This window comes from Pyrus communis, chromosome 13 (assembly GCF_963583255.1).
Source record: "Pyrus communis chromosome 13, drPyrComm1.1, whole genome shotgun sequence".
Taxonomy (NCBI): Eukaryota; Viridiplantae; Streptophyta; class Magnoliopsida; order Rosales; family Rosaceae; genus Pyrus; species Pyrus communis.
This window is the reverse complement of record NC_084815.1, coordinates 25,790,154-25,813,339: the sequence shown is the minus strand read 5'-3', so window position 1 is coordinate 25,813,339 and position 23,186 is coordinate 25,790,154. Positions and strand designations below refer to the sequence as shown.

The window sequence follows — 23,186 nt, the reverse complement described above, 5'->3', positions numbered from 1 at the left end:
AACTAGGTTGTGCAAATGGTTGGTACGAAACTACGAATGGATCAATAAGCTTATGTTTGGCTTTTTATGTTCACTTGACTTACTTGTAGCTTTTTTTTCAGTTTTATTTCTAGTAGCGTTTTTTTTTTATTTTTTTATTTTTCTTATATCAATGAAGCTTATGTTTGAGAAAAAAATAAAATAAAATAAAGAAGAGGTAGTGCAAATGCATGTGCAGTATATTAAGGTGCAAATGCAAATGCACGTGCACTGGCATGGTCGTCGTTTATCACTTCCAAAGCGTAATTTGCCACGTTATAAAACAAAGTCGTCCACCGTGGCCGAGGGTGGCACTACCAGCTGGTGCCTGCCACTGCCAGCACAGTAGCACCCACTAGTCATCTTTCTCTTGGATTTCACTCTTCACAAATATGATTGTAAATTGAATTTTCATGTATGTATAAATTGGAAAAATTAAGAACATTGCTGGACGATTTCACAAGTTGATGAGGAGGCCCTTAAGAGCAACTCCACTTTTAAATTGAATTTTCATGAGAGATGGTGTTTTTCCAACAAGTAAAGGATGCGTTGAGTTTTTTCCAATGACTTTGAAGACCTTGACTACTTCTGGTGTCTTTTCCATGTACATCGCAAAACGCTTTCGTAATTTTACTCAACATTTCTCGCTTATCCATCTCATTATCCGTAATTGGGTCATGAGTAGTGTGAACCCAACATTCACACAACGTAACATCTTCAATGAGCTTCCACAAAGTCATTTTTTTCTCTCAAAGTGTAGAAAATATTGAAATGTGGTGTAAGGTGGAAGATGAGGGTTAAATTTTTTTAAATTTTTCAGTATTTTTTAACAATTTTTCATAATTTTTTATAAATTTTAAAGTAGTTAATTAATCTAGACCGTTGGATTTGAAAAATATTCAAATCCAATAGCCTATAAGTTGACACATGGCCAACGGTCATAATTATGACCGTTGTGCCTTTTTTTTTTCTTTTTTTTTTTAATTTTTGGGAGGAAAAACGTGGACCGTTGATTTGTGATCGGAAGGTCTAGATCAATATTCAAATTCAAATTCAAATTTTTTTTACCGTTGGAAATCCGACAACTCAGGACGGGCCACATGGCCTCCCATTTCGTTCTCTGGGTGTGCCTATGCATGCAAGCCCCGACTCTAAATCTTGTCAGCGACGCACACCCAATTGTGCATGTTTCCCATGCGCCAGGCACAAAAAAAATTTCAAACTCCCGTCGGCACCACGCTGGCATTAGATGGGCCGTCTCCTTCCTCTATTAATTCTGGGTCGGCTTGTGGCCTGGCTTAGGCTGGGTGCCAGCCTAAAGGGCTGGGGTGGAGCAAATTGAAGGGAACCGGTCCATTTTTTGGCCTGGGTGCCGGCCTAAAAAGCAGTAGTGGAATTGCTCTAAAATCGCTATCAAATTAATAAATGTAATATATATATATATATATATATATATAATAGAGTAATGCTAGGAAAATTATTTATTAAATCATATTTTGTAAATCATATGATATTATTGTTAATAATTGTATTATTACTTCAAGTATTGATTAACGTACTTATTTTTATTGATGAAACATCACGTGATTTGTAATGTGTAAAAAGAATACAGAATATTGTAATTGATCCTTATTATTCGATTGGAAGTTGGAGAGAATTTACATGATCATTGTGAGTTGATCTCACTTTAAATTTAATTTTAATTTATACAATTAATTGTACATATTCCTAATCTTGTAATAAAGAATGATGAGAAAACCAAGGATGACGCAGCAGCAATTCCACAGGCATCGTGCTCTACTGCGGCTTCGAGGTTGACCAAGTTCCCTACCTTCATCCCTCTCCCTGCCAAATGAATTAATCCATGTATTTATCAATCACAAATTCAGGATGTAATTAAGCAAGCTCCCTACGTTACGTACTAATTATATACGTACCTTGGTGTCAGCTGAGGGACTGCTGAGGTTGCTGCTGCAGGCGGCTGCGGAGGTTTGGATACTACCGCCGTTGTTGGTTGGTCGACAGCTGCAGTTACAGCCCTTGGCGCCGGTTGTTCGTATCCATCACTTGGAACAGCTACATTCTTTGCCTGCATTAACACACGACGTGTATTTTACAGCCTGTTTAAGAGTGATTATGGCAGGGTCAGAATCACGAGACGTACCAATTTCCTAAAGAGGAGATTGTAAAACATATGAATGTAGGTTTCCTTGGCTAGCTTTTGGTCATCTCTCAACTGCCTCCAAAATCCATAAGTTGATCCCATGTTCAGCACTTTGTTTGCATATATCTTCCATGTATAGCTGCAAGAAAACCAAAAATTAATAAGATCACGCATACTATAAACATGTCGAAATTTTTATAAAAAAACTCTAGTACTTAATGGACAGAAAGTGTTTTTAAGGTTTAAAACGTAGTCAGAAACACTTTTCGTTATCATAAAACGCTTCAGTTATTCCAAAAACAGTCTCAAATAGGCCTGCAGTCATAGTATTTGTGAGTAATTACCATTCGTTTATACGCTGCAGTCCGGCAGCTGACATCTTCTTCCAGTATTCGCCATCCGTCTTGGATTTCTCAAAGAAGTCAGCAATCTTGTTGCTGGATTCATCACCATTGTTGGGATCAATATGGAACCCTGAGACGCCATCCACAATGATTTCCACAGGGCCGCCTTGGTTGGTTGCAAATGTAGGCAACCCACAGTTCATGGCCTCAATGACTGTGAGACCGAAAGCTTCGTACAGCGCAGGCTGCACGAAAGCTCCCTTTGTATCTGCAATACACCGATACAGCTCCCCATTTCGGTATCTATCAGTCTGAGCCGCTATCCATCTGAACTGACCGCTAAGTTGATATTCTTGCACAAAGGCATGAAGTTTCTTGATTTCAGCAATTTCTTCCCTGTCTTTGGATTTAGATGGATCGAAGAATCCCCCGACAATTACAAGATTGACAGAATTCCTCAGCCTCTTGTTCTTTCCGAACCACTCAACTAGTCCTGTGAGGTTCTTCACCGTGTCCAGCCTTGCCATTGAGAATATGATAGGTTTCTTCTTGTCTGCCAAAAATCCTCTGTTCCAAGCATGTTTATTGTTCAAGAGTTTTCATTAAGAAATTGCCACAACAAAATGTGCAAGAATTTATAAATGTGTAAGAATTAATTACATGTGCTCATCATTTTCCTCTTTCGTGTAGAGCAGTTCTTCGATGGCAGGTTGAAACTTGGTAAATCGTCTTTGTTTCTCGGAGTAGGGAAAGTAGACGGATTGGTCAGCTCCAGGCGCGGCAATGTTGAACTTTGGATCAAACACATCAATGCCTGACACAACTCGATAGAGTCCAGGCATTGTAAATGCTGTATGGCTTTCGTACTGTCCAGGTCGGTCCTTGCTGCAACACGAAAACAACACATTGATCGAATAAGGAGAAGATCATATCAACCTTGTATGTTAATTTTGGTTTTGGCATGAAAGACTACTAACCCTCCAGCAATTTCTTGAAATGTGCTTGTTATGACAAAATCAGCACAATTCATAGAGATTATGTCAGCTGTGAACTGACAAGAGAAGTGGTATTTAGGATCAAATTCCTTCCATTTGGCATCAGAATCTTCGTACTTGGTCTTTTCTAGCGCATGCGCAATCGTTCCCTGCAGAGAGTTAATTACTTGGAACAGGTTAATTAAGTTGAGATTCAAGTTTTTAACCGACATTTATGTATCGAAGGAGGTGGTTACGTGTCGACTTAGACCTGAGTGATTCCAAGTTTAGAAGCAATCAAAGAGGCCACCAAGTTTCCATCACTGTAGTTCCCAATTATGAGGTCCGGTTTGCATTCCATGTGTTGTAAGATCTTTGAAGTTGCATCCTAATAAACAACGATGAGAACAGAATAAATATGTAAATCATCTATTTTTCTTTCCAATAACTCACATAAACTAGTACCGGAGAAATGAGGTCAGAAGAATAAATTGATCATATATATGATAGCTAGAGTGAGAAGATGAATGCCTGTGCAAATGTCTCGAGATAAGGGTAGATATCGAAACGAGAAACCCATTGGCGGAGAACGCCTTTGTCTGTCCTGAATGGAACCCTAAGGATGTGGGAGTGCTTAGTGTCGATGATAGCTTCCAACTCCTGGTTGCACTTTGTTCCTCGAGCGTCTGGTATCAGTCGTGTCACCTGTGTACATGACACATACGTACATACATTGTACATACAAAGTACAAATTAGAATTGCAACGTGTACAGCATTATTCAGTATTCTTTTGTTTATGTACACTTAGTCCAGCTCACCACAAGAATCTGAGGCTTCACAGCAAGGCCTTGTTGTTTAATTCTGAGGAGCAACTCTTCCTCCAAAGCTCTCACTTGATCAAGAATATAAACCACCTGTCCACCCGTGTCAGGCAATCCAAGGACATCCGACTGGCCAAAGTAGCCGTGAGGAGAGAAGATAACGATGTTGAACGTGTTGGGAAGTCTGCTAAACAACGATTCCAACTTCACTGAGTCTGGCGCCTGGAATGCTTCTGACAGCAGCCTCATTGTCTCTCCAACTCTTTCTGCTGTATCTCCCCATCCTTTCTCAAAACCCAACACTTTTAACCTGCTCAAGATTGAATACAACATTTGTTCGTATATAAACGACCAAGATCTGCAGCATATAACACATACATTCTTTAGTTAAGGTTCATGAGAGATAACCTTTGCTCAAAACTCGGAAATGGTGTGGTTTTTGGAAGTGTGGAGACGAGTACTTCTGCTTGGATCAATGCAGTTTGAAGTTTTGCAACGGTATCTAGACTTTCATTGATCATAAGATTCTGCATATACATATATTGTACTTTAATTAAGAAAAATTAATAGAGAGGCCGCAAAAGATCAAGTAATTAATCAATTAATCTCAAACAAAATTGACATATATGATTTCAACCTCTCCGTGATAATTAAGCGGTAATAAGTAGTCGAGAAGGGGTTTAGCATAATCGGAGCAGCTGGCATGAGTACTGAGCCTTGATGAGATTAACTTTAAGACGAAGTTAAGTCCATGTCCGATTGAAGAAGGAAGCGTCATTCGAGGAGTAGAGAAGTCGATGGCACCAAAATCTAATTCCAAAGCATTTTCATCGTTCGCCCTGTTGCATGCATGCATCACTCAAATTAATTTGAAATTAGTCATGCATATATATACATATACACGTAGCTACATACGTACGCGTATAAAACGTACCAGCTCTCGTCAAAGATCATTTCCTTGAACTTCAAGTATTCGGTAGCAGAAATGCCATCCACTGCTAGATCATCTGCATTCACCTTAACAAATTCTGAGAAACCGGGATTCGGTCTCACTGCAAAAGCAACATAGGGTGGAACAACAGCTGCCTCCTGAGTGCGACTGAGGATGTAACCAAGTAAACCCTCCAAGACCTTGCTTCTTTCATGCCTATCTTCTATCGATTTTTCCAGCTCCTCCATTATATGCTGCGGCTTCATTAGCCTTTTCCCCGTTCCAACAAAACTTTTTGCATGCATGTTTAAATTTGTTAATTAGTTAAACAAGAACATCAACATTCGAATTTCACAAACATATAGCATATAAAAATATTGTATGGAAAAAAAAATTTAAAAAAAACCTGGCAAAACATTTCTTCATATGAAAGCGACTCGCTCTGAGTGCTTCTGGCATGGTTTCTGCAATCGTATCAGATTTCTTTAAAGGCGGTGAGGTGGAAGCCATTTCAGTCAACTAATTAGAACAATCGATCAACAAGCGATCTTCGAAGTTGGTTTAGTTTTATGAACGTTAGTTTTGTTTATTGGTGAATTTATAGGGAACTTAAAAATGCAGGAAGAGAAGAGTGGTTAGGTTACAGATGGCTGAAATTGCCGTGGGAGGAGAAAGAACATCCTTGATTCTTTTATGCCTTTTGCAGGAAAGGAAGGATGAAAGCAAGAAAGGAATTTTTACACGGGTTGAAGCAAATCTACCAGATTTGGCTTTCATAGTGGTATACATTTGTTTTAAAAGTGGAGGTAAAGAATCTCAAGGAATTCGTACTTGGTCTTTGTAAAAGTGCATTTTTTTATACTTCTTCCAATCTCAAGTTTACGAACTGTTTCATGTCAAATTGTGCACAAGTTTTTCACCACCACAACACTGAAACACCATCACGAACACATCAATTAGTAACACCACCAATACATACTTATGCTATTACAAATTTATTTATTAATATTATACTTAGATATTTGACATATCAACCATGTCATCTGCAAGATGTACTGGACGGGCCAAAAACTAATAAGCATTTCAATTTGAAGTAGGAAAGAATACAGTCTAATAGCGTTCTCAATGAGGGGCTCTATATGAGGCTAGAAAAGTGATGGATATATAATTATATATAGCCCAATTTAGAATTCTTAGGAATCTTTGAGGATCTAAAAAAATAATTTGTCCCAATAAGGGGCTATATATCTTTCGGGCTATATATTTTATTTTATAGTAATTTGATTACATGGTAAATTTATTTTTGTCTTAACTTTTCTTAGCTTGATTTTTTGGAGTGTTATCTTAAATTTTAATTTATAAAAATTTTAACCTAAAAAAATTCAAATTCTGACAAAGTTATATTTCATCACTTATGTACTTTTGTAGGCTCTCTTATCTCAATCTCATTCGTTGGTATGTTTCTATGAAATCAGACAGGATAAGATTTCATTTTATAACAACCATTCGATTTGTTTATCTTATCTCAATCTTATCTATTGGTTTATTTCTCTGATTGATGCATTCTCCGAAATCAAAGAAGATTTTTATTTCATAAAACCATTGGATTGGATTATCTTAGCACAATTTAGTTATGTTATTTGTTTATATTTTTGGTTTAGGCCTCTAAACTACCAATTAAATTTCATCACTTTTTTTTGAATTTTTCAATTTGGTGTGGATCCCTGTACTTTTAGGGGGCTAGATGTAGCTTAACTCTTTGCTACCCAATGATTGAAGTTACTAGCCCGCGTGATGAATGTAGTCCCCTTTTTCGATCCATTGAAAATGAATTTTTTTTTCATTAGAGCTACAAATATGGTAGCCTCAAAGAGAATGAAGCCAACTACATGGGGCACATTGGCTCTTTTTTGGAACTTTGGGTCCTTTTTATGGAAAATATATTTCATTTTCCTTGCACTCAAGAGCACCCTCGTTGGTACAGAATATTGGATTATACGATTACGAAACTATTTTTAAGGATCTTCAAGGAAGAAATGGTAAAATTGTAAGCAAGAGTGCGCTCCAACAACCGAATTAAAGTTGTCACTCAATACTGCAGTCTAGTAGTATTTCCCCTCATTTATATAAGAGGTCTTAAGTTCGAATCTTATGGATAGCAATTTCGATACCAAATTAGACTGCCCATTATGTGACTTTGCCGAACTCTCCCACCCTTTAGTGTAAAAATATATGTAATTAAATAAAGAAAAAGACAACCGAAATAAAGTTGAAAGTTGTACAAGGCCTTATAAATTAACCGAAAGAAGCAAATAGTTGTCCGAGTTCCATCTCAAACTACATCATAAGATAACTAAACTAACTTCCCAAAAACAATCAACCGGTTTGCAGTGCAGTAACAACCGCATACCAGTCAGTTGCAACGGGAAATTTCAGATAGATACTTAACGGCGGCAGACATCTAAAACAAGAGTGCAGCGAAGGCTATAGACACCCTTGGCACTTGGCAGACTTCAAAACGACACCATTACATTGCATAATCTTGCTACATTCTTATGGGCGACATCTCTTCGCAACCCCTCTCTCTAACAGTAAAACATAACCCTCTTGACATTCTCTTTCAGGGCAGGCAAGGGCCTCACTGCAGCATTTGGACCTGGTGCTCTTGTGCTCCGCGGACCCATACCCCCACCCATGCCCCCGCGTCCAGGAGCACCACTGGTCATTGATCCGCTGTCTGATGTCTCTGGTTCCAAGTAAAACCGAGCTCGGAATGCAGCAAGATGGGCGTAGTAAGCCGGAGGAACTGCAATTTTAAGGCCAAATCAGAACACTATCTATTTAACGAATCAACAAGGAAAATACTGAAAAAGCACCAGAGTGAGAGCTTACCAATGGAAACCGAACGCGTGCATCTTGCGTACCTGCAAGAGTTCAAGAGGTCAACTATTTAGCACTGGAGTTTAAGGATTCAAAAATATAAATAAATAAATAAATTCAGTGACTGAAAACGCTAAATCAGCCAACTTACGTATAGCAAAGATTGTTTGTGAGTGACTGCAGTTCATCAGCTGTAAACTTGTTTTCATCCCACAGCACGTGGTAATGAGCCGGACGGCTTGTACCCTGCAAAACATGGTGTATACAGATTTATAAACATTCTGCTTCACAAACACACACGCCACACAAAACAAAGAAAAAATCATTGCCTGAATTCCAGCATGGCTGCAGAGGTAGAAGTCAAACTCCGTTGGATGACAGATTTTGGAGTCCACAACCGTGCCTGCAGAAATAATTGGGTAAAAATTTCGCATAACAAGCATGAAAACTGAACTACATCATCCCAACATTTCATACAGTAAAATTAATTACCAGGTAAGATATTTCCACTCCTGTCAACTGCACTACGGTCATTATGATTGTTGGCAAACAGCCTTGTGTGGTGACGTTTCTGAACCACAACAAAAGTCACAGGTGGCTGATAGTTTGGCTCCAAGGAAGCACAAGCCTGAAGAAGAAAAATGACAAGAAGCAAAAAGATGTTAATAATATCACCAACACATAACAATATGCACAAACTATACTAACTTTAGAATAATCCAAAAATGCAAGTTTACCTTACGAATCGCATCAAGCTCGTATAGTAGAACTTGGTAGAACTGGCCCTCGCTGACACCGTCCCTGAAAAAACAAAGGTGGGTGTATACATACACACCATTAGACATAGGAGAAGTACATAGGACACAAACAATGGCAAAGGAGCGTTAAATGCCTGTAAAATATGATGCGCTGTGGCTTCTGTCCTGTTGCTCTACGGAACGAAATTAGCAGTTCCCTACATTAACAAACAAATTCAACTCAGTTCTGCACTTCCTAACCATCCCCAGAAAGTAGAGAATTAATATAATTATTGAGATAGATTGAGAGAGGGAGAGAGAGACTTTATCATTCCACCAGTTACAGTGCCCCTCTGAGGATCCTGCCAAGTTTTGAAGAGGTCTTGGATAAGCTCCTGGCGATGAGCTTGCGCACAGACCAAGCCAGCGTACTTGGTGATTTCTGGCCAATCTTGTGAGGCCACAACCTGTCATAAAAGACATGTGAACAATTAAATTGCAACTCCCTACGTGAATTCAAGACAAATATGTACGCACTAGCAAAAGCCCATAGATATCATCGATAACATACAGCTGCTATTGATGGGCTTGAATCCTCCCCGGGATGAGGATGGGTAACATCAGCACCAAAAATTATAGTAGGACAGTCACTGACTAAAGGAATACGTCTTGACAGTGCATCAACAAGCACTGTGTTCCTTCCGCCAACCTTCACATTTATCTTCAAAGCAACATTTGCCAAGTATTGTTTACTCATTCTGAAAACATGTTTCGTCAAACAGCACTGGGATACCAGGCCAAGATCCGTCTCACAAATTCGTTTCAAGTCACCTGGATGGATATCAGTATATACAAGAATCTAGAACTTCAGGACAACACAAAATTGATAGAGAGATAAAAAGCAGAATGAGATAATGGAGCCAAATGGTTTCAAATGCGTACCATAAAGATTGCCATTATTATCTGGTAAAATAACGACAAGCAGGTCAAGCTCCTTGTTCTGGGGTCGGAGTTTGGTCATTGCATCATGGTACCTAGTTTTTAAGGCCTTCTCTGCCTGATCAGGTCGAGCACTGATTGGTGGAAGTACCGATTCTGGATTAAACGCCTAATATAATAAACACTTCAGCATCAGAGAAATCCAAATATAGAAATCAAACAATGCAATTAAAACCAGTGGAAACCATAAAGATTAAAGAAAATTTCCATACCATGCCAGAAATGTAACACATTTGAGCAAGTTCATTACAGAAGGAACGGGCCACGTTGTCTTGAACATTTCGTGAAAAGTTAATGCAAATCCAATTGTTTACTCTTCCTCCATTGACCATTTTCTGCAAAAATATCATAGTAATTCAAAAGGTCTGTAATAATTCAGCAAGACACAGGACATTCATTTGTCTACAGGATCAACCATAAGTCCAAATAAGTATTTATTAACCAAGTAAACATGCAAACTACTGAATGAATAATCACATAGTAAAGTGGGTAAACAGTTAGAAACAATCAATCATACAAATATCCAGATATACAATTTCAGACATGACTTAAGACAATAAATAACTTTTGTAAAAGGCATTAAAGAAACATTAATGCATAAATAATAAAAGAGGACTTTCTTGGGGTCGAAAGACAGATCACACTGACCACACACTTAAGTCAAGGTGAACAAGGGTTTAGAGGGGTGCCAGAATATTACCTTATTCATCATATTCCACTGACCAACTTGGGGCAGGCAATCCTTTTCCCTTCCAGTATCATGATATTTCAGCTGCGCAAAACAAAAATCAATACAGGTATACTATCAAAGTACCTTTTGGGACTAAACGCAATTACATATCTTACCCAGGGTGCAGGAAGAATACGAGCTTCAACCTGAGCCAGATTCTCACTAATTTTGATTCCAAACTCCTTGGCATAAGGATCTTCGTGGTAAGCATTATGACGAACCGTCTGTAACATGTACAAAAATATTAAAATGGGATTTAACATATCACCATGAACTACATTTCTGGATAAAAGATGCCTTCTACCATAAAACCTCAAATGATGTGAGCATTTAAATTATGACACAGAAGACAAAGTTAAGGACAACAAGGTGACGGTATTATCAAATAACAAAGCAGTAAGCAAAGGACTCATGGCATCAACTGCAATGAAAACCAAGTCATGACAAAATACAATAACCAAAAGATAACACACCCGAATAATATCTTGTTCCCTGTCATGAGGGCGCTGACAGGTGACCTTAAGCAAAGCAGTAATCTGTTTCTCGTTCAATCTCTTGGAATACCTTTGACCTTCGACAATTTTACAAACCTGAATCCAGTTACTGCTCATTAACATCCATATCACCATAGTATTACAAGCTAGAAATTATAGAAACAACTCACCTCCATGGGCAAATAATTCGGCCGCTGTTGATTTCCAACTTGAAGGCAAGGCCATTGTGTATGTTGAATGACGAAACCATAAGTTTCATAGAAGTACTCAACAACAGATTTCATAGTTCTTTTTTCATCAACAGGGAAACTGAACAGACAAAATACAATATCAGGGAAACAAGTTTCACACACCTCAATGTGCTCTTAAAACAAATACCATGTTAATAGATATACAAGCATATGAAGGCATAAGAAATATACAAATATATGAGTTAAGAAGTACTCACGTCAGTTCCCTTGTTGCCTGTGACGTTAAACCAGAAATACGGTACTTTCTGCGCATATTTCCTCGGTGTGTGACCTCAACCTTGACTCCACGAAGCGCCTTTTTAATCTGTTCACAAGTCAAAAGTTAATATGATAGCTAATATAAAAATTATGGCAAATATAACTGTACACTAATCGTGATACACACTCCATATACACCATCAGATCTATAAACATATAGTTTTAAGTGAATGTACAAGGATCAAGGATTACCTCCAAAAGAACTATACAAACATTAACCCTAGTCAATGAGTTTTGATGTATGTAAGTTAATTTTAACAAACAGATATACACAAGGAAACAGGAAACAGATTAAAAGTACCAACACCAGTGCACCACAATAATTGTCAAACTTTGAAACAAACACTCAAGAGAAACAATTAAATCACCAAAACAGAAAAAATTAGGGAAACCTAACCTTTACACGATCAGAATCAGAAAGTGGCCTATGTGTAACATCCCGATTCAGTAGCTGTGTTACGAACCCAATAACGGGCAACGGCTCAATAAAAGCAGTAGAGGACATGTCTGGACAGCACATGTTTTGTAAACAAAGCACCAGTCAGCAGAATAACCATGCAGTGTAATACATCACTATTACAACAATTAAATTGATAAGAGTAGATAATCTGTTATTCACAGAAATGATGCATGTAGGGATAGCATAAAATTAAGTACCAATATTCAGAGACAGCCCCATCTGAGTTGGACGAATACTCTGATAAAAACCACGCCAACTTTCCAAACCATCACCAAGTGACTGTCTTCTACCCAAATCAGGGGAATAAAATGAACGGCCCACAGGACAGTACCTACAACCGAACAGGAGAAATTAGCTATCAAACATATAAAACATAAATGTGTTATTATGTCATCACCAGGAGGAAGAAACACTATTTACCTAGAAGTAGGCAATTCGCGCAGAACAATGTCCAAAACCTGAAGTGCCTCTTGAGGTGCATCAGCTTGCCTCCCTTGCAAAAAGAGACCTAAATGGTGTAGGTCAGCGCGTGCTGCAAATTTTATGACAACCCTAAATTCCCTCTCTCTCCTGCCATCAAGAAGAAAGCCATGTTCAAATACTTACAAAATAAGAGTGCACAGAAAAAAATGTACTAAAAATAAAGAGCTGTGAGTACGCACCTTTGTCCACCTGATCCATCATCATCATCAATAAGAGTGATTTTAAACTCCTTTGAAAGGAAAGGAAGTGGGCCGGCAGTATACAGGCTCTTTCGTCCATCATAAGCTGGTAGACGTTTTCCAAGATGGGATTCCCTGTACTGTTTCACCAGCTGCTCCATCACAGCACGATTAACACCCCTTGATGTGACCTCTGGTGTAATAGTAACCTATTACATATAATGAAAAGATACATTATCAATAGTAGTACAATATCAAAAGATAGACACAGATGGCAAGAGAGCTTACGTCATACTGGTGGAGGTCTTTGTCGGGTAATTCTGCAAAGAAATGGTTTGCCTTGACTGTACACCTTCTGCCAGTGCTACCCTTACCCGGGCGAAGAGGGAACCTGACTGACTTACTTGAGGGAGCCACAGGTTGAATAGCCTGGCTAGGTGCACTCTCTTGCTGGACGGTAAGGTCAGCAAGCTGCTCCGCTACTTCTAAAGGCTCAGGTGGCTGGGAAGATGATGAACTTCCACCATATACAGGCGGAGAGGTAACCCCTTGATAAGGAACTTGGGGGGTGGCCTCTTGGTAAGGAACTGGGGTTGCTTGGTGCAGCTCGGGGAACTGAGGTCTGGTTGGACCACCAGGAGAAGGTGGTCCTCCACGGCCAATGCCACCACGGCCACCTCCATAACCTCCATGACCTCCTTGCTGAGTCGGTCCTCCCCTGCCTCTGCCTTGATATTCCTGTGGCCCACCATACTGCTGTTGTTGGTATTCTTGGGGCCCGCCATATTGCTGCTGTTGTGGCACTCCGCGGCCACCACGACCCCCTCCATAGACTCCACGACCTCCCTGGGGGGCGGGTCCACGACCACCTCGGTAGTTTCCTCCACCCTGTTGTTGTGGAGGAGTCCTTTCAGGAGCACGCTGGGAACCACGACCACTACCCCCAGCAGGTTCATGAGACTCGGAACTTTCCCCACTAGGGAGTTCAGTTCTCCTCTTCCTCACCATGATGATGTCTATACAAAGAGAATCAGCATTACATCAAAAGAACCATTTGCAAAGAAACCTAAGGCTATAGACTGAAAACAATGTATTAAAGAATATATACAATAAAAGAAAATGCATAATGTACACCAACAAGCCAAAGAATCCACTCATTCCAGCATACAAACATATATCCAAGGGTTTTCAAAAGGCTGAGAGATACATACCCAGAACCACATCATATACAGTGCCCCGAATAAATAACAAGTAAACACTAAAATAACAGAAAATACTTCAATCAGAACGAGTGAAGGTTACCCAGAATTTTTCGGTGCGATAATTTTGAAAATCCTATGTGCGTTCCTGGAATTTGGTAAAATGTAACAGGAATTTCATGTAAATTTCAGTTTTTTTAAAATTAAAAAAAAAATACGAGAAAAATTATAAACACAGACGATAAAATGCCTATCATCAATTACTTTGATACAAGCACGCCCAACAACTCTAGCACCCAAGTACAAACCCAGAATAAATAAATAACTATACCAACTATAAACCCTAAAAGATCACATTCTTAGAATCCCAAAGAACCACGTATGCTTCCCAGCATTGCAAAATACGCACGAGATCTAACGATCTACCAAAACAAAACGCAGCGTAAAACCCAAGCGACGATAAAGTCTTTCAGAAAAAAATAAAAATAAATTAAAAACGTAAATAGACCTTAGTGAGAGAAACTGGAGCCTAACACCAATTTTATGGCAAAATATGCAGATCCATACCACAAATTAGCAAATAGAAAAGTGAGAGCGAGAAGAAAAACAGCAACGGGAACAAATGGGAGTATCAAACCCTAAAACGAGTCGTTTCAAGTGGTTACCGTGAAATCAGAGCCCCGATGACCGTCGTACAACGCCGCGGCAGCGGTTGCTTCAGAGGGCGAGAACGATGAAAGCGAAAAGGGGCTTGCCTGCCTACTCAGTAGTCACTCTCTCCCCCTCTCTCTCAGTTGAAAATTCTAAATAATTTTATAAAATAAAAAAACCCCAACGCAACAACGCTTCCCACAATGTGGTTTTATACTACCCAGCGGGTAGGTCATTCGAAATGACCACTCCGTCCTTCTTCCTACCCCTACTACTTCATCCAGTAATATTAATTTCATTTTTATGTTGTGAAAGCTATATTTCTTTCCAAAATAAAACTTGTTGTTGATACGTTAAAATAATCATCTCGCACTCATTTAATTAAAATTCATTGTAAAGTGATATTTAATGGTGTATTAATTGCATTAAAATAAAAACAGAAAGTGTAACGATTACTTTTTAGAGTTTTTAGACAGGTCGTATACAACACGTTGAGATTCGAGCTTATCGGGTCATATTGAAAACGAATAGATCCGTTACTTTATGGGTTGTACCGTGTCAACACTCTACACTAATTTCGACACTTTGACAAAAGTTTAATTACTTATTTTCAGGTCTATTCAAACATGTTAAGGGATTGATGTTCCAACCTAAAACAAAGTGGGCAAATGAGGGTGTGAAGAAATGTCTCAATTCACTAGTTAATTTGTCTATGTGCTTGACTCGACCACACACGAATGGGCATACGAGTGTGAAGAAATGTTCCACTTGAGAAAGTTTAAAAACATTGCAAAGGGTCTTTAAGAATATGGGTTTAAGTCTGTAGGGAGTTAGTCACACACCCTATTCCCAATCGATTTTGGTATAAAACTTTAAGAATGGATTTAAAGATGTACTAAAAAAGAATTGGTTTAGAGATAAATGCACACCTCAATAAACCAAACCAATTAATATAGGTCTTATTTGAAGAAGCTTTTATGGAAAAGACATCCTCATAGCGGTATTGTTGTACATGAATGGAAAAGACATACTCAACTTAATTTTATCTTTCACACATCTTTTTTAATTTTTGACTATCGAATTGAATAAATTGAAAAATATTAATAAACAAACTTTAACAAAGATGTGTAGCAGGTAAAAATAAACATTTGAACATTATCAATAATGATATCTACCTGAAAGAGATGGGGGAATAATGTTGTACATGAACGGCGAGCTGGATAGTGACATGGCTCAAATGCCAGCATGGGTAACAGCAATACATCTCCTTTCCTTTTCTTTTCTTTTCTTTTCTTTTCTTTTCTTTTCTTTTCTTTTTACTCAATTTTCGACAGCGGCATCACCTATTCATTTATTTCATGTAATTTTTAACCTGAGGCTGCTCATCAATTTACCAAAGTACCACTGCTCAATTATCCAATCCAAGGGTCAATACCCAATCCAACGGTCAATGTATTCGCAGAGGCAGCTTCATTTTGTAGCCAGCTATGACGGGCAAGCTATCTACGCTTGATCGGGTTAAAGTTCGGAATATGATATCCATACATTCCATTTTACTTTTCACACATTTTTTAAATTTCGACCGTCTGATCAGATGAATTAAAGAATATCAACGAACAGAAATTATCAAAAAATGTGTGAAAAGTAAAATAAGGTGTATAGATAACACATCTCTAAAGTTTTTGCTCCTCGTGTCAATCCTTCTTGTTCACTCCGGGAGTTGGTTTGAATCTCATGGTCATCTTTTTTTTAGTGCCTTTTAGTATAACGATTTGGCGCTTCGTTTTGATTGCTTGTGACGTGCTCAGTTAAATCCTCTATGGCCTCTATTCTTAGTACTGGTTTGATACTGAGGTTCTTTTATAAAAAGTGGATATAAAAAAAGTTGAACTCAAAAAGATGTTTGATAAACACTTAAAAACAGCTTATTTTCACAATTTTGGGTGACAAAAAGCTGAAAATTTAAAACAACAAAAATGAGCTTATTCTCACAGCACAACAGAAGCAGTTTTTTTTTCCAAACCAGCCCTAAGATTGGGCGGCTTCTCATTGAAAAAGAAGTTCCTTAGTTCCTAGGGTGAAGAAGTTGTGTTTGGATGCTACTGTTTAGGGTCTATGAAAAGAAAGGAACAATCGGATCTTCAACAACTCTAGGAGTTGTCATGATATTCTCACCAAACTGTTAAATCATCACAAACCTCCCTTTTTCCTTTTCTATTGCAATTTCTGGATTATTATATGATGACTTTTCTTTCTGTTACTTTGAAAGTAGCTGCTTCAGCTTCAGCCACTCGAATTTTTGATATTCCTTTTTATAAGAATTTCATCTTTGGACCAAAAACAAGCAAGGGATGGAATACCAGAAAGAGAAAGTGTACCCAATAAAAAAGCAGTTTTTGTAATTGGTACATGTTTTCTTAAACCGCCCATAAGAACCATATTCTGACGTGAAGCTTTGAAGCTTTGCTATCTGGTGCGCGTCTCTCTCTCTACATTATCAAAGGTGAACCTTAATTATTAATATGATTATATGTTAAGATGATGGATTTTTCTGCAAATGTGAAATGTCCCAGCAAATGTAAACCTCCCTCATTTGAAGTACAGGTCAGAGAAGATAAAGAGACTCCATCCGGTAGATTCGGAGGGCCTTTGCATCTTCACAAAGGACTTCCTCAGATTATTTTAAGAAAAAGCATCCGTTCTATAAACCAAACTCACATTACAAAAGATTTGAGGAATCTTTAACTTTCTTTTTTTTTGTTTAATCCCCCAGGAAGGCAAAACCTAATTATACAATGTAAAAAAACTATAGTATGGCCTACATCTGCAGCAACTACAACTTGTGAACTTGTCAATGTAATGGAAGTGGTCGGTTAATCGTAAATGAAACTAACCTGCTAAAAATGCAGCAATTATATAGCCAAAGAGACAAGGGGAAGGTTGAACAATGCACCCCTGAATCCATCTGCTTCACCAGAAGTCTGCACAACTGCACATTCCATCCTTGAAATGATGAAACCGACTCACATCTCTTACAGTTATTTCTCTCTTTGTAACAAGAGTGATGAACTTTATGGCAGCATGGCAATCACCACAAACCCGCAAATTCTTGGTAACTAAGATGGATTTGCCTGGGCTCAGACAAAGAATTGCATAGGCAATGGCTAGTTTCTCACTGTGGTAAAGGAGGATTCTTTCTTTCTCCTCTTCCTCAACATCTTGGAGAACAAATCTATTTTCCACACGATATCCCAGCTGTTTCATATCTACTAGTAGTTCTTCTAGTTTTTCATGTATCTGAGCTGACTGAGGATGGGACTGATCTCCACCGACAAATCCATGGATAACACCATCGATCTCAACCCAACTGCATCCTGGACTCTTCTTAAGGCCTTGGTCCTTCTGCTTGATTCTGACATCGGCTGCATCATCCCACCTCCCAACAGCACTGTATAAGTTAGATAAAAGGACCAAATTCCCAGTACCTTCAAGTCCTTTCCCTTGAATTTTCTCGGAAACTTCTTCCCCGAGTTCCATATTATTGTGGACTCTGCATGCAGCAAGCAGTGCACTCCACACACGAACATCAGCCTGAAACGGCATTCTTTGAATGAAACCGTGTGCCTCATCTAAAAGTCCTGCCCGGGCGAGAATATCCACCATGCATATGTAATGTTCCATCCTCGGGTTTATGTTGAACTCCTGACTCATTTTACTAAACCAGTGTTTGCCTTCAGTTACAAGCCCCGAATGGCTGCAAGCAGATAAGAGGCCAATGAAAGTCACATCATCGGGCTTAATGCCAGATGACTGCATATGATGGAACTGTGAGATTGCTTCCATCCCAAGGCCATGAGTCCCATAACCAACTATCATTGCATTCCATGAAATAATATCACGCGTAACCATTTTATCAAAAACTTGCCTTCCTACATTGATCTTCCCACACTTTGAGTACATGTCTATTAAGGCATTACAGATTGAGGTGTCTGTACAAAATCCGTGAACAATTGAATAAGCATGTCCACAGGCCCCGTGCTGTAGAGCGGCCAAATGTGAACAAGCAGGCAGAACACCCTTCATGGTTGCCACATCTGGATTGATCCCAGACAATTGCATATTATGGAACAAAAGTAAAGCTTCCTTCGCATAACCATTCTGCACACAGCCTGAGATGATCGCACCATAAGAAACTGTATCTTTGGAGTTCATTGTATCAAAGAATCTGACTGCATCATCATTAATCCCACACTTTGCATACACAGACAGCATTGTGTTACCCACCATTTTATTTAAATCAAACCCAGCTTTAATTGCATAGCAATGAACCCTTCTCCCTCTACTCAGATCAGTTAGCTTTGCGCAAGCTCGTAGAATGCTCCCGAGAGTTACTGCTGTTGGATTTATTTCCTCTCGTAGAACCATTTCATCAAACAATGCTATCGCCTCTGTCATAGAGTCACGGATAACAAATGCACCTATCATAGCACTCCAACAAACCTCGTTCTTGAAATTCATGGCATCAAAGATTCTCCTCGCATAAGCTATGCACTGGCATTTAGAATACATATCCAAAAGGCCAGTACCAAGCACCACCTCACCACTAAAGCCCCTTCTTAGGGAGTAACCATGCATTGCCTTCCCCTGCCTCAATGCATTAGCTTGTGCAACAGTGGGAAGAACCGAAACAATGGTGGAAGAGTTTGGGCTTGTTCCCGCTCGCTGCATTTGAACAAGCAACTGTACAGTGTCATCATAAAGACCGTGTAGTGAAAACCCAGCAATCATTGCATTCCACGCCACAATGTCTTTGTACAGCATGCCATGGAACACCCTCTGAGCCTCCACCAAGTCCCCACACTTGGCATACAGGTCGATCAAAGCAGTGCAAACGTAGACATCAGAGTGAAGCCCAAGTCCTCTGGCATGCTCATGGATCTTTCGGCCAACTTCGAGTGCTTGTAAACCAGAGCAAGCCTTGAGAACAAAAGGGTAAGTATAGTTGGTGGGTTGAACGCCGGATTTGAGCATGCCATAGTACAAGTCGATGGCTTTATCAAGGGGCCCGTTCCAAGCGTATCCTCTTATCAAAAGGTTCCAAAGAATAACACTTGGTTGGGGAATTTTATCGAACACGCGGCATGCAAGCTGGAGTTGATTGCAGGTTATGTACAAATGGGCTACTTTTTCAAGCAAAAAGGAGCTATCTTTGAGGTGGGTAGTGTTTTTCAGGAGGAGCTGATGGATTTTCTTGCCTTGAGGAAGAGATTTGGATCGAATGCAGGCTTCGAGAAGGTGTTTGTAATCAAAGTCGAGACGAGTGAGGGTGTTTGTCGAAAAGTTGTGGGTTAATAATAATATCACTATGGCTTGCTGAGTGGTATGATAGTATTGACTCCGACTCCGACTCCGAGAGAGTGATCGCCTACCAAAACATAACATCTCCATCCCTCCGTGTTCTCTCTTACTTTCGCCTAATCACGACGACTCTAAAACTGCAAACACAAATTAAATAGACTTCTGCACAAATTTATATATACTAAAACCCAAACTTCTGGTTACTGTTCTAGAGCAGTGTGCGGACCAAAATGCCCCGCAATTCGTTTGTTAAGTCAATTTTTTGCCATATTTGCTACAGTGAAATGGCATCGCTACCCTCCCTTGCCACGCGTTTGTCGTCGATGATTTCAGAAGAGGGTATCCCTTCTTCGTGGACTACAGCTTTTCTCTTTTCTGGACTCTTCTTTCCAATTCTATCTCTGTCTCACAAACCTTCTCTCAATCCTGGCCTTGCTCTCCCATCTCGAGTTCTCTCTGTGTCTCGGCTTTTTCCAAAAAATGGTTAAGTCAGTAAAATTTGTTTAGATCCTTTTGTCGGAGGCTGCAGACGACAACGCTCGCTTGCTAAAAAATAGTCAGTTTGGTCTCGATTTGCAGAAAATTTGGAGCGGATCACGTTTCCTGCTGCCGATTTGGTATGGGCTTTGAATGTTATGTGCTTGGGAGTGTAAATTTGGATTTATAAACGGGTTTTTCATTTAAATTTTTTGGTTGTGATTTTGGGAATTTTGGCCTCAGATTTAATTTGGTTTTCTTTTTGGTTTCAGGAGATCCGGTTTTTCGGGTTTCTGACATTAAGGTGAGGAGTTTTGAAATTCTACGTTTTTTATTCGACTTCCAGCCTGAGATGTAATTTTAAAGCTGAAATTTCCGACTTTTTTTTTATTAATCTTAAATCAGATTAGTTAATTATAGTTAAATAAATTTTTTTTTTCTTTCTGTTATGCAGCTGAAGTAACTAGAGTTGAGAAATAACAATTGGAGCTTAGAGTCTTTGCATATGAAAGTTGAATATGAGCCTTTGAAAGTGTGGACATCGAAATTTCGGTGAAATGAATGTTGACCAATAATTAAAATTTCAACGCTCACGTGTCACATAAATTTTACATGTAGCGTGTGACTCAACGAAAAATCGAAATAAATTGGAAAAGTCATCAAATAGGACACGTGTCATTACCTGGCAGAAATGATTTATTTCATCTGATTATTTAAATCCAAAAATCAAGTTTTGGAATTCTATAAATAGGAAGCCAAGGCATTCATTTTGGAAGAAAGAAGAAGAGAAAGAAAGAAGGGAATTTACATCACACCAAAACCTTGAAGCCTTGAAACTCTAAAGCTCTCAAGCAAAATCCCGAAGGATCAAGAAAACACTCTTCGTTCTTCGTCAAACCCTCCTTCAAGGTCAAGCCCCAACGGCCCTTGAAGAACTTCCGCCGACTCAAGATCAAGCCCCGACGGCCCCTTGAAGAAAGTGTTCATCATCCGTTCGTCCTAAGATCAAGCCCCAACGGCCCTTTGGATCAACAACCTCAACAAATCCACACATCCAATCAGTCTTCAAGATTAGGCCCAAAAGCCCTTGAAGATCCGCTCGTCCATCAACCCTCAAGATCAAGCCCCGACGGCCTCTTGAAGAAATCCATACACTCAGTCTTCAAGATTAGGCCCAAAAGCCCTTGAAGATCCGCTCATCCATCAACCCTCAAGATCAAGCCCCGACGGCCCCCTTGAAGAAATCCATACACCCAGTCTTCAAGATCAAGCTCAAAAGCCCTCGAAGATCCGTTCATCAACTGTTCATCCCTAGATCAAGCCCCGACGGCCCTTTGGATCAACAGCTCATCCACAAACCTACACCCTACGAAGATAGAATCAGAGGATCAAATTACAAAGAGATTGTAACCCCTCATTAAACATAAAATATATTTTGTACACGTATTCTTGTTTCTTGTTTCAGGAATTTTTCGTGTTTACAAATTTGGCACGCCCGGTGGGACCATCTCTACCTCTCATCTCTGTCTCCATTCAAGATATTCAAGTACAGTCCATGGCTTCAAACAAAGAACAAGTCATGACTATCGGCACTACCTCAATTGAAAAACAGCTGGTTCAGATGAAGGAAACCATTGCAAGGCTGATAAAGACTGCAGAGGAGAAAAACTTGCAAACCGCCGGACTCATCAACCGTCTGGAGGCACAGCATGGCGTCAAAGTGAAACCAAGCTCTCTTCCAACTAAGAGGACCGAAGAAGGTTTCAACCCAAATGCCTACGAACTCATGTCAAAGGCTAGGCATGACTTTGCTTCCTCTTCAAATCTTGGAAAGAAGGTTTCAAACACCGTCAACAACAAAGATCGCGACCTCACCGAGACTCAAAAGAAGTTGAAGGAGCATGATTATGGAGTTGACAACAACAAGGCTGGACTTGGCTTCACACCAAATGCACCCGTGAAGATTTCAAGCAAAGTGAAGAAAGCTAGCGCTCAACACATCAGCGTGAGCATTGAACCAGACAAAGAAGAGCCTAAACCCTCCCCTCGGACGTCGGTCTTCGATAGGATGAGCCATTCAAGCTCCAGAACTTCAGTGCTTAATCGCATTGGTGGTCAAGACCGAACCTCTGTCTTCAAGAAGCTTAACGCGCCGACATCTCAAAGCTCTGTTTTTGAAAGGTTGTTAAAGCCTAAGAAACAAAGCAACACAGCTATCTCTCCTCCGCAACGATCAGCTTCAGAAAGATTTGGAAAGAGGAAGACAACACCAAAGGAAGAAAAGCTCGATGGGTTAGGAGAAAAAGACGACGCTCGAAGCTTGATTCCTTCAAGGATGGAGCGCCAAGCAATCCTAGAGGTCGACACAAAAGGACCACTGAAGGTAAGGAGGCGCATCATCGTCCACACTGGCAAATCTTCATGCCAACAAACCCAAGAGAACGGCACTGAAAAGGAGATCCAAGATGTTTTCTACATCACGGTTCAAGAAGGTAAAGAAGACGAAAGCCCGAGGAAATACTCAGAGTCCCTACTCTCCGACCCTGATCCAAGCGGCAGTACAACCATGCAAGTCATGACCACTGGAGCAACTTCAATCGAGGAGCAGCTAGCTCAGATGAATGAAGCAATTGCAAAGCTCACACGGACTGTGGAAGAGAAGGACTTGCAGATTGCCGCACTTGTCAACCAACTAGATGCGCTGCCCGACGTGAAAGTCAACCCAAATATTGGCCTATTAAAGAAAGAAGACGACGAAGAAGAGGAGCCACCAGCGG

At 39.6% G+C, this 23,186-nt stretch overlaps 3 protein-coding genes and 1 long non-coding RNA gene across 5 annotated transcripts; 1 reads left to right on the top strand and 3 right to left on the bottom strand.

Annotated features, from left to right (window-relative positions):
* Window positions 1-1,653: 1,653 nt before the first annotated feature.
* LOC137713669 (sucrose synthase 6-like) lies at window positions 1,654-5,768 on the bottom strand. 2 transcript variants are annotated; one of them, XM_068452999.1, is made up of 13 exons: window positions 5,660-5,768; window positions 5,257-5,544; window positions 4,960-5,161; window positions 4,731-4,849; window positions 4,320-4,632; window positions 4,032-4,205; window positions 3,772-3,888; window positions 3,504-3,670; window positions 3,187-3,411; window positions 2,527-3,093; window positions 2,183-2,321; window positions 1,952-2,107; window positions 1,654-1,859 (listed from the first exon to the last, which is right to left on the bottom strand). In XM_068452999.1, exons 1-13 carry the CDS (start codon window positions 5,761-5,763, stop codon window positions 1,731-1,733), a joined length of 2,700 nt encoding a protein of 899 aa, XP_068309100.1. In that variant the 5' UTR covers window positions 5,764-5,768; the 3' UTR covers window positions 1,654-1,730. The 2 variants fall into 2 exon arrangements, with proteins under 2 accessions (XP_068309100.1, XP_068309099.1); XM_068452998.1 differs by having other exon boundaries at window positions 1,654-1,863; window positions 1,956-2,107.
* A 1,749-nt stretch (window positions 5,769-7,517) lies between these two features.
* LOC137712497 (protein argonaute 1-like) lies at window positions 7,518-14,770 on the bottom strand. Its single transcript, XM_068451570.1, has 22 exons — window positions 14,589-14,770; window positions 13,013-13,740; window positions 12,725-12,933; window positions 12,483-12,632; window positions 12,260-12,393; window positions 12,000-12,109; window positions 11,542-11,648; window positions 11,264-11,402; window positions 11,073-11,189; window positions 10,716-10,823; window positions 10,570-10,641; window positions 10,082-10,204; window positions 9,813-9,978; window positions 9,442-9,701; window positions 9,195-9,337; window positions 9,026-9,088; window positions 8,871-8,934; window positions 8,626-8,761; window positions 8,463-8,536; window positions 8,285-8,379; window positions 8,146-8,177; window positions 7,518-8,059 (listed from the first exon to the last, which is right to left on the bottom strand). Exons 2-22 carry the CDS (start codon window positions 13,730-13,732, stop codon window positions 7,839-7,841), a joined length of 3,243 nt encoding a protein of 1,080 aa, XP_068307671.1. The 5' UTR covers window positions 13,733-13,740; window positions 14,589-14,770; the 3' UTR covers window positions 7,518-7,838.
* A 2,508-nt stretch (window positions 14,771-17,278) lies between these two features.
* Window positions 17,279-20,041, bottom strand: LOC137713851 (pentatricopeptide repeat-containing protein At3g16610). Its single transcript, XM_068453204.1, has one exon. It carries the CDS (start codon window positions 20,020-20,022, stop codon window positions 17,545-17,547), a length of 2,478 nt encoding a protein of 825 aa, XP_068309305.1. The 5' UTR covers window positions 20,023-20,041; the 3' UTR covers window positions 17,279-17,544.
* A 182-nt stretch (window positions 20,042-20,223) lies between these two features.
* LOC137713607 (uncharacterized) lies at window positions 20,224-20,942 on the top strand. Its single transcript, XR_011065320.1, has 3 exons — window positions 20,224-20,549; window positions 20,682-20,713; window positions 20,864-20,942. It is a non-coding gene; the product is annotated as an uncharacterized lncRNA (long non-coding RNA).
* Window positions 20,943-23,186: the final 2,244 nt, after the last annotated feature.